Source organism: Papio anubis, chromosome 12 (genome assembly GCF_008728515.1).
Source record: "Papio anubis isolate 15944 chromosome 12, Panubis1.0, whole genome shotgun sequence".
NCBI classification, from domain to species: Eukaryota; Metazoa; Chordata; class Mammalia; order Primates; family Cercopithecidae; genus Papio; species Papio anubis.
The window spans coordinates 26,702,445-26,715,374 of NC_044987.1; the positions used below are offsets into that span (position 1 = coordinate 26,702,445).

A 12,930-nucleotide genomic window follows, 5' to 3' on the forward strand; every position below is an offset into this window, starting at 1 on the left:
GTGATCCTCCTGCCTCAGCCTCCCAAGTAACTGGTACTACAGGTGGACATCACCATGCCCAACTATTTATTAAATTTTTTTTGTGTGTGGAGATGGGGTCTTGCTATGTTGCTCAGGCTGGTCTTGAACTCCTGGGCTCAAGTGACCCTCCTGCCTCAGCTTCCCAGAGTGGTGGGATTACAGGTGTGAGCCACTGTGCCTGGGCACAAACTTTGTAAAAGACCAATTGACAAATATTTTAGGCTTTATGAGCTGTATGGTCTCTGTTGTAACTACTTAACTTTGCCTTTAAACTAGGACAGCAGCCATAGCAGCTATAAATGCCACACACAAATGCATGTGGCTGTACTGCAAATATTACTTGTAAAATGGGTGGTATGCCAAATTTGGTTTGCAGGCCTTGGTTTGCTGACTTTTGCTCTAAACGGTTCTGTGAAGTAGCTAACAAGGGTATTATGACCCATTTTAAAGATGAAGAAGCTTAAGCTCAGGCAGTGAAACACAAACCATGGGTCAGACCTGGAAAGACAAATGTGAACAAGATGTGGTTTGTCTCTCAAGACCTAGTGCAGTGTGGTAGCTCAGAGCGCTTAGCTACCACGCTATGTGAGCTCGCACAGCCACTTCACTGCTCAGCTTCAGTTTCCTCATCTGAAAAATGAAGATAAGAGCAGTGTAGCACCACAAGGCTACTGTGATAATGAAATGAAATAATGCCAGAAAACACTGACTGTAACAATTGTCACATACTGAACACTCAATTAATGTTTTATTATTTCTGATTTTATTATCATACTTGAAACTTGAACAAACTGAAGAAGAGAACAAAGATTCCCACTCCTAAGTTTGCTTGGGGAGCTAGTGAAGATTTCAAAATTCTGTGAGTAAGGATTTAAAAAACAAGCTGGCTTCTGCAGTGACAGTAATAGGTAACAGAGGGAACAGCATGAACAAATTCCTGGGCATATGGTATGGCACGGCTTATTCTGGGTCATGGTGAATGGCAGAGCATGGCAGAAATGTACTATATGTGATGAGGATACAGGAGCTGTAGCTTCAAGAAATACATTGGAAAGCCTCCAAAATGACATGCTAAGATGCGTGGGCTTTCTACTATAGGACATAGCCTGAAGTTTCTAGTCTAGGGAATAACAATGAATATATCTGTGTTTTGAGAAAAAAAAAAAAATCCCTCCAACAGTATTTCGGATGATGTGAGGGAAGAATCTAACAGTTACTGGCATAATTAAAAGGCTGTCACAGCCCAAGTTGGAGATGATGGCTAGAATAAGGCATTGGGCATGGAAAACATTTCAAAGATACCTTAGGGTGCTGTATGGATAAGATTTAGTGATTTTTGTTTGTTTGTTTTTTTGAGATGGCGTCTTGCTCTGTCACCCAAGCTGGAGTGCAGTGGTGCGATCTGGGCTCATTGCAACCTCTGCCTCCTGGGTTCAAGCAATTCTCCTGCCTTAGCCTCCTGAGTACCTGGGATTACAGGCATCTGCTACCGTGCCCGGCTAATTTTCGTATTTTTAGTAGAGACAGGGTTTCACCATGTAGGCCAGGCTGGTCTCAAACTCCTGACCTCAAGTGATCCAGCCACCTCAGCCTCCCAAAGTGCTGGGATTACAGGCGTGAGCCACCACATCTGGCCAGATTTAGTGATGTTTTTTTGAAGATGTAGAATATGCCCCAATTGGATTGTAAGCCACTTGAGGGCAGAAATGATGCCTTTCCCCAAAGTACCTAATGCAGTAATGAACAGCCCTGACTTTATAATTTACCAGACATGTGAATGAGAACCTGAGCTAAAATGCTTACAGTTTTCTCATCTCTAAAATAAAGATAGCCACCATTTCCTTGCCTACCTCCTATAGCTGACAGTTTAAATAACACATAATCTAATCATAGCCACAGATGAAAGTCATATACAAGTTCTTGAGATGTAGCTAATGAACTATAATAATTCATGAATTCACTCATATTTGTTGAAAACCTACTATGTGCCAGCCCACATACAAGAGATCAGCTAAAGATGGTGCCTAGCAAGCACCTGGATGTCACTCATTCTGAGGGAACCTCAGCTATTCTAATACATTGTTCAGGCTCTTGTGACTATCGGTTAATTACAACACCTCTTTTCTCTGTCACCTCTTATTTCCTATGTTTGGGTAATTTTGTTGAACTACCTCCATCAGAAAATGGTCAGAAAAAAAAAAAGGCAATACAAAGAGATAAAATTCAGTCAGCAGGTTAGCTAAACTTCAGCAGGGAGAAAAGGAAGAAGAAAAACTATTGCCAAGAATGAGGTATCTTTAATTTTTAATGATTTACATCAGATCCAGCACTAATTAACAGAGACAAATGAGTCATTTGCTTAAGTACTTACATACATAAAAACACACTCCTTCACACAAAAACACAACAGGATACATTTTTGAAATTACATGTTCTGTTGACATTTTTCAATAAAATAAAGGCAGCTAAACAAATGTTTTCTTACAGTTTTGTTACTGCCTTTTTGAATTCTAAGAAAAGGCAAGGAAGTACCCTAATGCACTCTAATTCTAAAGAAGCATCTGTTTTCAGAAATGAATTTATAAAACATTTCTGGTAAGTATGTAGTTCTTAAGGGTAGTCTTAATTATTGGGGGGTCTTAATTTCTTTAGCCCCAAACTCCGTGTTTTGAGGGAAAGTATTACTGATGTTTTTTAATACACCATCAGATCCTGTAAGATTTTTAAGCTTTTGCTTTGACAGCCAGGAGTATTCATAACTTCATATTATTTCTCCAGAAGTTCTAGTGTGCCAAATATAAACCTTTACCTCTTCTAATACTCTCTAAGTTGCATGCATAAATAATCAGCATTAAGATCTTGGGTAATTTCCCAAGAGGGCCGTTGCTGAGGCAGAAACCGACTTTATCTTCTCTGATGTGTATTAAAAGTCATAAATGGGAATCCCAAGTCACTCTTTGACAAATGCTATTTCTCCTGTTGGCTTTCAATGCATGTTAAACAATCTAAACTGAAGCCAAATGCGAGAGCCCACAGAAATCACCTCTGATGCTTTCTCAGATTACAAAAGAAAATTGGCTTTGGACTTAACTTCTCACAGGAATTTTCTGATGAAAAATTTACTTCCAACACCTGAACCAGCAAGAAAACTTGACCTTACCAACCAGTCAGGGGCCCGTGTCTCATCCATCTTTGTACCCCTGATGTACAGAGCAGTGCCTGGCACATAGCAGGTGCCTGGCAAATGTCAGCTGACTTAGATGAAGAACTGAAATGTGTTCAAGCACTAACCTTCAAAAGCATTTCTTCATGTTGGGGATTATCAGAATCATAGGGCTCTCTACGCAGTTTTTCCACATCTGCAATAAGGTTCCTGTACCCAACGATTTGCAGAAGGCAAGCCTGAAGAGAGATTCCCAGCCTAGGATGTTCAAAAACAGAGGAGACACACAAGGAAGAACAGGGCATCACTTTGGCATTTGTTCACTTGATGTATGCGTGATAGAACTTTTCATATTAATGTAATATTCAGGGAAAATTGCTCAAAGATGATCTATTTAATAGAAGCACAATTCTTTTTTTTTTAAATTTATTTATTATTATTATACTTTAAGTTGTAGGGTACATGTGCATAACGTGCAGGTTTGTTACATATGTATACTTGAGAAGCACAATTCTTATTAAATCTCCACATGGACAACTGTAGAACCTGGCTAAAATTTGCCTCAAAGTCTGACTTTTTCTACAGCTAAATTGCAATGGTATGGCTTAAAAATAAGGAATTTCTGAGGCCAAGATGGGAGGATTGCTTGAGGCCAGGAGTTCAAAACCAGCCCAGGCAACAAAGCAACATTCTATCTCTACCAAAACCAAACCAAACCAAACCAAACAAAAACCCACAAGGGATTTCTTTATGCAGGTTACTTGAAATTATAGGTAATACTGGACTCTTAGGGATTATATAGCACCCCCCTAGGCGGTCATATCAGAATTACTTTAGAAAGATGTGTGGAAGAGAACGAGGGTGAGGACAACTGAAAAAACCCTTAGGGGCTTCAAGGAAAAAAAATCAGAACAAAATGAAGAGAAACAAAGTAACAATAACACCACCACCTCCACTTGGGAATGTCCTCCTCAGGGGAGACAGTGCTAAGAGGGTAGTTACAACTTTACAAGATGTTCTATTACATTCTGACCAGCTGTAGTTGTCCGAACACGTTTTCTTGTGCTGAAACAAAATCTGCTTTGCTTATGACCAAACGGTTCAAATTCTTTTCTCTGAGCAAATTTATTTCCACCTTTCCCCTGCCATGACTATTTAAGATAGTGATTCTTCTAATCTCTAGGGAAAAGAGAAATCTTATTTCTTCAATTGCCTCTCATGGGACATGGTTTTCAGATGTTTTATTTTATTTTTATTTTTTATGTTTTGAGACAGAGTCTCACTCTGTCGCCCAGGCTGGAGTGCAGTGGTCCAATCTTGGCTCACTGCAACCTCTGCCTCCTGAGTTCTAGCGATTCTCCTGCCCTAACCTCCCGAGTAGCTGGGATTATAGGTGCCCACCACTACACCCAGTTAATTTTTATATTTTTTAATAAAGATGGGGTTTCGCCATGTGTGGCCAGGCTGGTCTCAAACTCCTGACCTCAGGTGACCTCCCTCTGCCTCCCAAAGTGCTGGGATTACAGGCATGAGCCACTGCGCCCAGCCGGTTTTCAGATGTTTTATGATCGCTCTCAGTCCTCTCTGAATGTACACTATTTGAATAATAGTACCGTTAAAGCATATCACTAGAACAGAAAACAATCTGGCAACTATAACACACAGAGGATCATTACTTTCTGTGATCAGAATGCTGTTTTCCCTTTCTACAGCCACTAAAGTAAGGTAGAATCTGAAGGTCTAAAAGTAGTACTTCATGTTTATCTTTTCCTCCTAAATTCTTTAGAGTCATGTATTTTCTGTGGCTCAAAAATGGCTGAACATTGGCAATTGATACTCTCCAATCTAGTCTTTTGTCTTGTTCACTCACGGACTTTGAGCATGTTGCTGTGGTGTGGTGGTGGTCATTATAATCACTGTACATCATCATATTTTTTTCAGGGGTAAATGACACGCACAGATGTTAAATCTCAAGTTGAAGGCAACAGAACTTAGAACTGTGTACCTGCTCTAAACGTACAGGACAGTCAGACAGCCTAGGAATACTGAACTTTAATAAAGTCGTATTCAATGAGTGGCTTTCATCATTACTTGTTACCATGGCACCAAACTAGGTCAGATATTAAAATTTAGGAAAGGGCACCATAGCACTAGTCACCCAGAAAGTCTATGTAGGATGGAGAAGAGAGTTAATTTTGAGGGAAAGAGGAGAATGGAAGGAGTGCAAGAGGCAGGAATAAGGAAAGTCAATTAAATGTTCTCAGGCCAGGCGCGGTGTCTCTCGCCTGTAATCCCAGCACTTTGGGAGGCAGAGGCAGGTGGATCACAAGTTCTGGGGTTTGAGACAAGCCTGGCCGACATGGTAAAACCCCATCTTTACTAAAAATACAAAAATTAGCCAGATGTGATGGCACATGCCTCTAGTCCCAGCCACTTGGGAGGCTGAGGCAGGAGAATCACTTGAACCCGGGAGACAGAGGTTGCAGTGAGCCTAAGCTGCACCATTGCACTCCAGCCTGGGCGACAGAGCAAGACTCTTGTCTCAAAAAAAAAAAAAAATAAATAAATAAAAAAATAAAAAATTAAAATAAATAAATAAATGTTCTCTTTCGTAATTTTTAGTGCCACCATAAGCAGCACTTACAATAATGTAATTAAAACAAGTGAGGTTAATAGTAGTAACAGTTTGGTCAGCTATAAAGTGTTTACCCATCTCTAAGCTATTTCTTTATTTTCTCAGAAAAGTATTTAATTTTTTTATATCGAGCTTATTAATGTTACTCTGGAAAAAAAAAGGCATTAGAATCCATATGGAGATTTAAAAAAGATACGACAGGTTGAGTAACCCTTATCTGACATGCTTGGGACCAGACGTGTTTCAGATTTTGGAATATTTGCATATACATAATGAGATATCTCGGGGATGGGACACAAGTCTAAGCATGAAATTCATTTGTGTTTCATATACACCTTATACACATAGCCTGAAGGTAATTTTATACAACATTTTTAATAACAGATACAATCTGTCACACGAGGTCAGCTATGGAATCTTCCACTTGGGGCATCCTGTCAATGCCCAAAAGTTTCAGATTTTGGATTTTCAGATTCGGGATCCTCAACCTGAACCTAAAAGGGTCTTTTAAAAAAATGAGAACAAGAGAATGGATGGCAAAGAAATGCTCTTGAATGCACCTTATATAACTTTCATAGAAAAGATATGCTACTAAATCTAATCCAATCTCTAAACATGATTATTACAGGACTCATATGTCCCTCTTGCCCAGTTGTAGTCTTAAATTTTTCGTTCAATCTTATTTATAATGAATTGCCTTCTTATCACCTTCCCAGAGGAATACAATATATGTTAGAAGGTTTCAAAAAGACATTTACTATATAAGTAAATGAACCTCTGGTAGCGGAATAGGCAAAAGGCAGCTAATGAACTGAAGTGGCTGCTGAAGAACGCTATGGAGACCAGGTGAAAATGGAGTTTTTGTGACGAGCCCCTGGATAGCTAATATCTAAAATCCTTCCAAGATGGAGACCTATGCAAGTATGCTCTGAAATTCCCTTCAGCTACAGTTCCTGTAATTATTAATAAAAGCCTTTCTCAAAGGTAACATCTGAAGTTCTCAGACACGAACATCTAAAAGACAGTTTGATTATTACCAACCAAAAACCTTCTCTAAATATATCTGCGTTTGGAATTTATTCTACTCAGTGTCTTTAGTGTAAAATTTTACTGAAAAATTGCTGTACCCAGTGGAAAATATGAAGCTAATTTTAAATGTCACGAACATTGCCAAACGCATTTGAATACTTCCAAGATGAGAGGAATAAATTAGGAAGTTCTAAAGTCTTCATATAAAAACCATTTCTCCCTCCCACACATGCCTGTCTTCTTGACAAGCAGGTAGAAATGGTCTCCAAGATTCTCAGTCTGTCATAAAGTAATATTCATGAAGGAAGTGAAGGACTATTCTAGATGAAACAGAATCAGCTTAAGCACATTTACAATTTGAACATTTACTGTTAGTGTAAAACACAGACATCAGATGGAGTGATTGCTGATGAATGGACTCATCTTTCTCTATCGGGGCACCCATCACAATTTCTTACATTCATTGCATCTGAGAAGCATAAGCCACAAAGGAAGTACAAAGTTGCTGCCATTTACAAACATGAAAAAGGTACTTTTTTTCTCTATTCTTTATCTGAAAGTCAAAATATGGCAGATGATTATTTTAGGGAGAGAGGGAGGGAAAAAAAGAGAGGAGACAGAGAAACGCTAAATTTGTGGCCATATGACTTGTGTTCTGTACTTCTGACATAAGAAACATATTCTTACTGTGGATTTATGTCAGGATTAATTTTTTTCAGTTCCATGATATCTTCTATAGTTTTTTCAATAGCGTCAGGGTGAACACTCACAGAAGTCTGCAACAGCTGGAAAACATGTTTCAATCAGTTTTCTTTTCATTAACACCAGAGGCTTAACCAGTATCTACTGGGATACAGGCTTCAAGCATTCGCTTAAGCTTCTATATGAAGATTTAAGTTAAAAGCAAAAATTGATTTAGTGTACTTGAATTCTAATAAATTTGACGTTTTCACAATGGGGGTGGCAGTGCAATTTTCCTGATTACTTTAATCGGGAAAACACATACAATTTTTTTGGTTTTGTTCTTACCATTTTCCTGTTTCAAGCTACCTATATTGAAATGTAATATTTTCATTTCCTTGCCCAACATAGTTTCTATTGTTAATGGGCATTAAGTTTATGACTAAAGAGTGAGGCACATGGGGGAGATAGTCTTCAGGATGCCAAAATTAATAAGATAAAATTATCAAGAACCTTGAAAAAGAAAACAGGTTTTCTTTCTTATGTGGATGCTCCACTATGCTATAAAAGCTAGCGTAGTAGCTTCTTTGATATTATTGAAAAATCTTCAGTATAATGTTAAATGATTTCAATATTGAGGAAATAGTAGGGAGTTAATATTGTTCCCATGTTCAAGGAATATTTATTTTATGATGTGGGAAGAGGTATAAGAAAGGATTCATTTGACAATAAAGTAATAAGTACTTCACAAACCTGTGTAGAAATTCACATACAGTGGCTGTTCTCATGTAAATAGTACAGTGGTTTGTAATGGGCAAATGATTATTTCTTCTCAGTTGGCAGTTTTCCTAGCCAATGCTGTATTTTGGTTTCTTAGAATTTTCACTTCTTAGGATAGAGGTAAGCCTCCAAGTGAAAAAAAAAAGCTGCTGAAAAATAATTTTACTTACCTTACTTTTAGAATCCCTCAGTGATGTTTCTGTGAAAGCAGTAACAAAAACAGTCATTCAAAGATTATCCTTTACACATGGTTTAGAATTACTACACTGAAAGATAACATTGTATCCTCTATCCTACCAACTCTACCTTTTGCTTACTTCTTTGTCTCAGGCTTACCGATTTTCATGGTTCTAGAAGCTCCTGGCTTGGTATTGTAACAGATCCGCTGTAGTTCACATCTTCCAGTTAGCTTCCTCATTACAAATTTCAGGCAGCGCCACAGAAATTTACAGTAAAAATACAGGCATACCTGGATCAACATTCTGTGAAAAACAAAAGACAGCACCCTTCCAATAGAACTCTGGAAGAAAAGAGAAAGCAGCCACCACCAGCAAGAAAAGAAGCCCAGGAGAAAATCGGGGTTAGAAAAATCACCTTATACTTAACATATATTTCTAGTCCCATGTTACTTTATTTTGCAGTAGCTACACTTACTATGGCTGTAAGAAACTCCAGAATTTTCTATTCTAGTAAATTTGATATTCCAACAAACGGAGGATGAAGCATTAGAATCTTTTCTTTTCCCTCCTTTGCCTAAAAACATCTTGGAAATAAATGAGTGCCTTGAAAACAGAATCCTTTAATACTGCTTGTGTTTTAGGAGTCGCCCCTCCCTTTGATGGGGGGAAGAACATGCTTTACTCTTTTGCCTCCATGAACAGCCTCTCAGCTTGCCCTTGTCCATTTCCAGCCCCTCTCTAGTGCCCTCCTTACCCTCCACCAAACCTACTATTTGATTCTTCCCTTGCTGTCTCCCTCTGCTTTCCCTTAGGCATTGCAGACCTCCTTGAGGACTTGGTTGTGGCCACCTGCCTTTTCTGCCGACCTATCCTAACATTCCCTGACCTTGTCAGAAGCCCTTCTCACCAATTCACTGAACAAGCACTATTGACCTTTGATTTTCCTAGAGGTGACAACTTTCTGTAATTTAAGTGTTTCAAAAACTCCTCTTGAGAAGTTTGTTCTTGGCTCTTGCTGAAGAAAGTTTTCTTTACTGTACACTGTACCTCACTCCAGCAATACCTCAACAAATGACGAACTATATTGTCACCAGTCATGTCCTTATTCACACATCTATGGCCCATGTAAATCCATCTTTTATGATGACTTTTAATTTTAAAAATGTGAGTGCCTACTATTTCATGGTACGGTTCAGAATTTCAAAAATGACTCAAGCTTTAGTGGTAAAGAGGACTTATTATCTGGGAACTTATATATTCAACCTATCTTCTCTTTGTACTGTACATTCCCAGGAGGCAGAATTATTTATATTACTTCCTTTTGGTGTCATTTGGAAAAGATTTTTCTTTGTTATCAAAAGTTCACTAATTCCTTCCAGTTCTAAAATAAGGTGATGCGTGGTCACTCAGATATACTGGAGTAGTTAACTAGTAGCCTCCACAATGTGATCCACCCCTGAAAAAGAATCAAAACCTTGGCTGTGTTCCTTTCCTCAAATTGCTCTGGTTCCAATATCTTCAACAGCCTTGTGTTAAAAATAAAAACTCGAACAATCTGATTTGCACAAAGGCATGGGGTTTATATCTTATAAAGGAAATGGAAAGAAACAGTACAAAACAACCAAGCTGCTACACTGAGATAACATAATGGAATGTTTTGCAGGCAACAAGATTATGTCCTAGAATATCTAATAACATGAAAATGTCCATGATATGTTTATCAAGTAGAAAAAAGTTAAAAAGAAATATGTATGGGATAATCTGCTTTTCCTTTAAAAAATAAAACAAAAAATTTTAATAGTATCATATAAAGCAGGATATACAACAAAAATGTTAACAGTGGTATTCATTGGTAATAAAATAATCAGTAATTTTTATTTTCTTTTTTAAGAACATTTTTGTAACAAATATGTATTATTTTATTTAAAAAATGAAAATTATAACTAAAATTATGATACATAAAATGATCACCAAAAGCCATTATAAAAGTGCATATAAAATTTCCATGTATAGTCAGTACAAAGTCAACCAGATTCTCCTGAAAGACAAAAATGGATTTACCATATTGTAAAGCCTAACATTCAACTGTTCTAGTCAAATATATTCTAAGATTGGTTAGGATTTAGTTTAACAGCTTCCAAAAAAAAAAAAACCACCCCAAACAACAACAACAACAAAACCCAGTAGCCCTAAAAATAAATTTAGTGGGATATTTTAATTAAACAAGTGAGAAGATTTATAAAACCTCAGGGCTGGGCGTGGTGGCTCACGCCTGTAATCTCAGCACTTTGGGAGGCCGAGGTGGGTGGATCACGAGGTCACGAGGTCAAGACCATCCCGGCCAACATGGTAAAACCTCTCTACTAAAAATACAAAAATTAGCTGGGCAGGTGGTGCATGCCTGTAGTCCCAGCTACTCGGGAGGCTGAGGCAGGAGAATTGCTTGAACCCAGGAGGTGGAGGTTGCAGTGAGCCCAGATCGCGCCACTGTACTCCAGCCTGGCGACAGAGAGTCTCTGTTTCAAAAACAAGCAAATAAAAAAACCTCAGCTTGCTGTCTTGGAAAATGTTTTTCATTTTCTAACTACTGGATAGCTACGCCAAAAAAAAAAAAAAAAAAAAAAAAAAAATTAAGCAATACCTTGTTAACTGGTCCCCAGCCAAATGGTAATGATATTCAGTTCTGGGATATATATGTATATACATTCACATATTAATATATACTATTAATTACTAAGTCAAAGATAAAAGCTTTCCCTAATATCTGTTCCATGTGCAATTTTCAGGGAAGTCCACCCCATCTGTGGGCTTGCAGCTCAACAGAAGCTACCTTTTCGTGTGGCAGAACTCTAGCACAAGTGAAACTATGTGATAATCCAGTTCTGTTTGTACTAAATCTTCCTAGAGAAGAGGACCCTTATGATTGTTCCTGGAGTATCTCCGTATTCTTCCTATTCAGGTTCCAAGGCATCAAATAGAGCTTCAATTAAGCTACAAAATGTTTTCCCTGTGACCTCTGTATCAGGTCTACACAAAAAGGAGGCTTGAGACCTAGAAGTGTCATCCTAAGTGGCAGGAAGTGTCCATATATAGAGTTACCTATAGCCCAACTCTACTGGCCTCCTTGTATATGAGGAAAACGGCTGTGTTACTGTTTTGCATCAAGACAGTCTTACATCAAAAGGAAGAAAAGACATCACATTCTGTTTGCTTTTATCTTTTTAAAAAACTTCCTTGACGATGCTCATACTGTCAAAGACATGAAAGCCAGGAGAAATCCACAGTGGGGGTTAGGGATGAAGCATCATTTCTTAGGGTTCACCACTCTGAGGTAAATCACGTCTCTCTCACATAGTCATAAACAATTTCAATTATGCACATTTCAATTATGAAATGATATCTATATGCTGCTTGCTCTTTCATAATTCCTGGGCCAACAGGACCTGATAATACTACTTACTACCCAAGAAATATTCTATTTTCTCCCCTTATTTTTCTAATAGACCAATAAGCCCACAAATATTTAATTAAAACCTCAGCTTGCTATGCCAGGTACCATATTTTCTTGCTATGCTAGTTACTATATTCTTTTTAATCCAGATCATCAGATCAAATTATGTTTTGACAGGTGTAATTTATTTTGTGTGTAGGTTATAAACCTGGCCCAGGCACATCATGGTCAGAGACGGAAACACCAGGGTGATCCCTTACTCTGGAAACAATATACAACTTGCTTCCTTATAAAAGGACCAACTCCTCAAAACCTCCACTTGAGCAACTCAGGCGGCCATCAAATACTGCCAGGAGCTCACTTCTTAAATTATGTGGACCTATTTAAGTCCCTAAATCACAAAGTTTATGGAAAAAAACTGCTGAGCATCAAAAGCAGAACAATAAAAATGATTAACTATTTTTAGAGAATGTTTTATTGGCTTGACATGTTTACCTTTAAAAGGAAGCAATTAAGAAATAGATCTGTAAATGCTCTTGAGCTAATCCGTGGTTGTTTAGGAAAGAAAGGAAGAAAGAGAGAAAGAGAGAAAGAGAGAAAGAGAGAAAGAGAGAAAGAAAGAAAGAAAGAAAGAAAGGAAAAAAGAAAGAAAGAAAGAAAGAGAAAAAGAAAGAAAGGAAGAAAGGAAGGAAGGAAGGAAGGAGAGAAGGAAGGAAAGAAGGAAGGAAGGAAGGAAAAAGGGGAAGGGGAAGGAGAAGGGGAGAGGGAAGGGAAGGTAGAGACAAGAGGGAAGGGAGGGACAGGAGGGAGGAACAGGAGGGAGAGAGGAAGGAAGAGAACAAGGAAGGGAGAGAGAAAAGGTGTATCTGTTTCTTATTTGAGTTTAAGGCTTTGGGGATTCATTGTACCCTTTCCTCCTTTCAATTTCATTTGTTTTATGTCCTTTTTTTTTTTTTTTTTTTTCATGACTGCATGCTTTGGGAGGAGGCAT

General features: G+C 38.1%; 1 protein-coding gene across 3 annotated transcripts in view; it reads right to left on the bottom strand.

The window, feature by feature from the left end:
- The window catches only part of ELMOD1 (ELMO domain containing 1), a 75,841-nt gene that overhangs the window by 27,153 nt on the left and 35,758 nt on the right, over positions 1-12,930 (bottom strand). For all 3 annotated transcript variants that reach the window (XM_003910639.4, XM_003910640.5, XM_009187201.4), the window contains exons 3-6: positions 8,646-8,791; positions 8,480-8,508; positions 7,536-7,633; positions 3,313-3,442 (exon numbers count right to left, since the gene is read on the bottom strand). In XM_003910639.4, the coding sequence (XP_003910688.1) occupies positions 3,313-3,442; positions 7,536-7,633; positions 8,480-8,508; positions 8,646-8,791 (403 nt within the window). The remainder of the gene's footprint in view (positions 1-3,312; positions 3,443-7,535; positions 7,634-8,479; positions 8,509-8,645; positions 8,792-12,930) is intronic.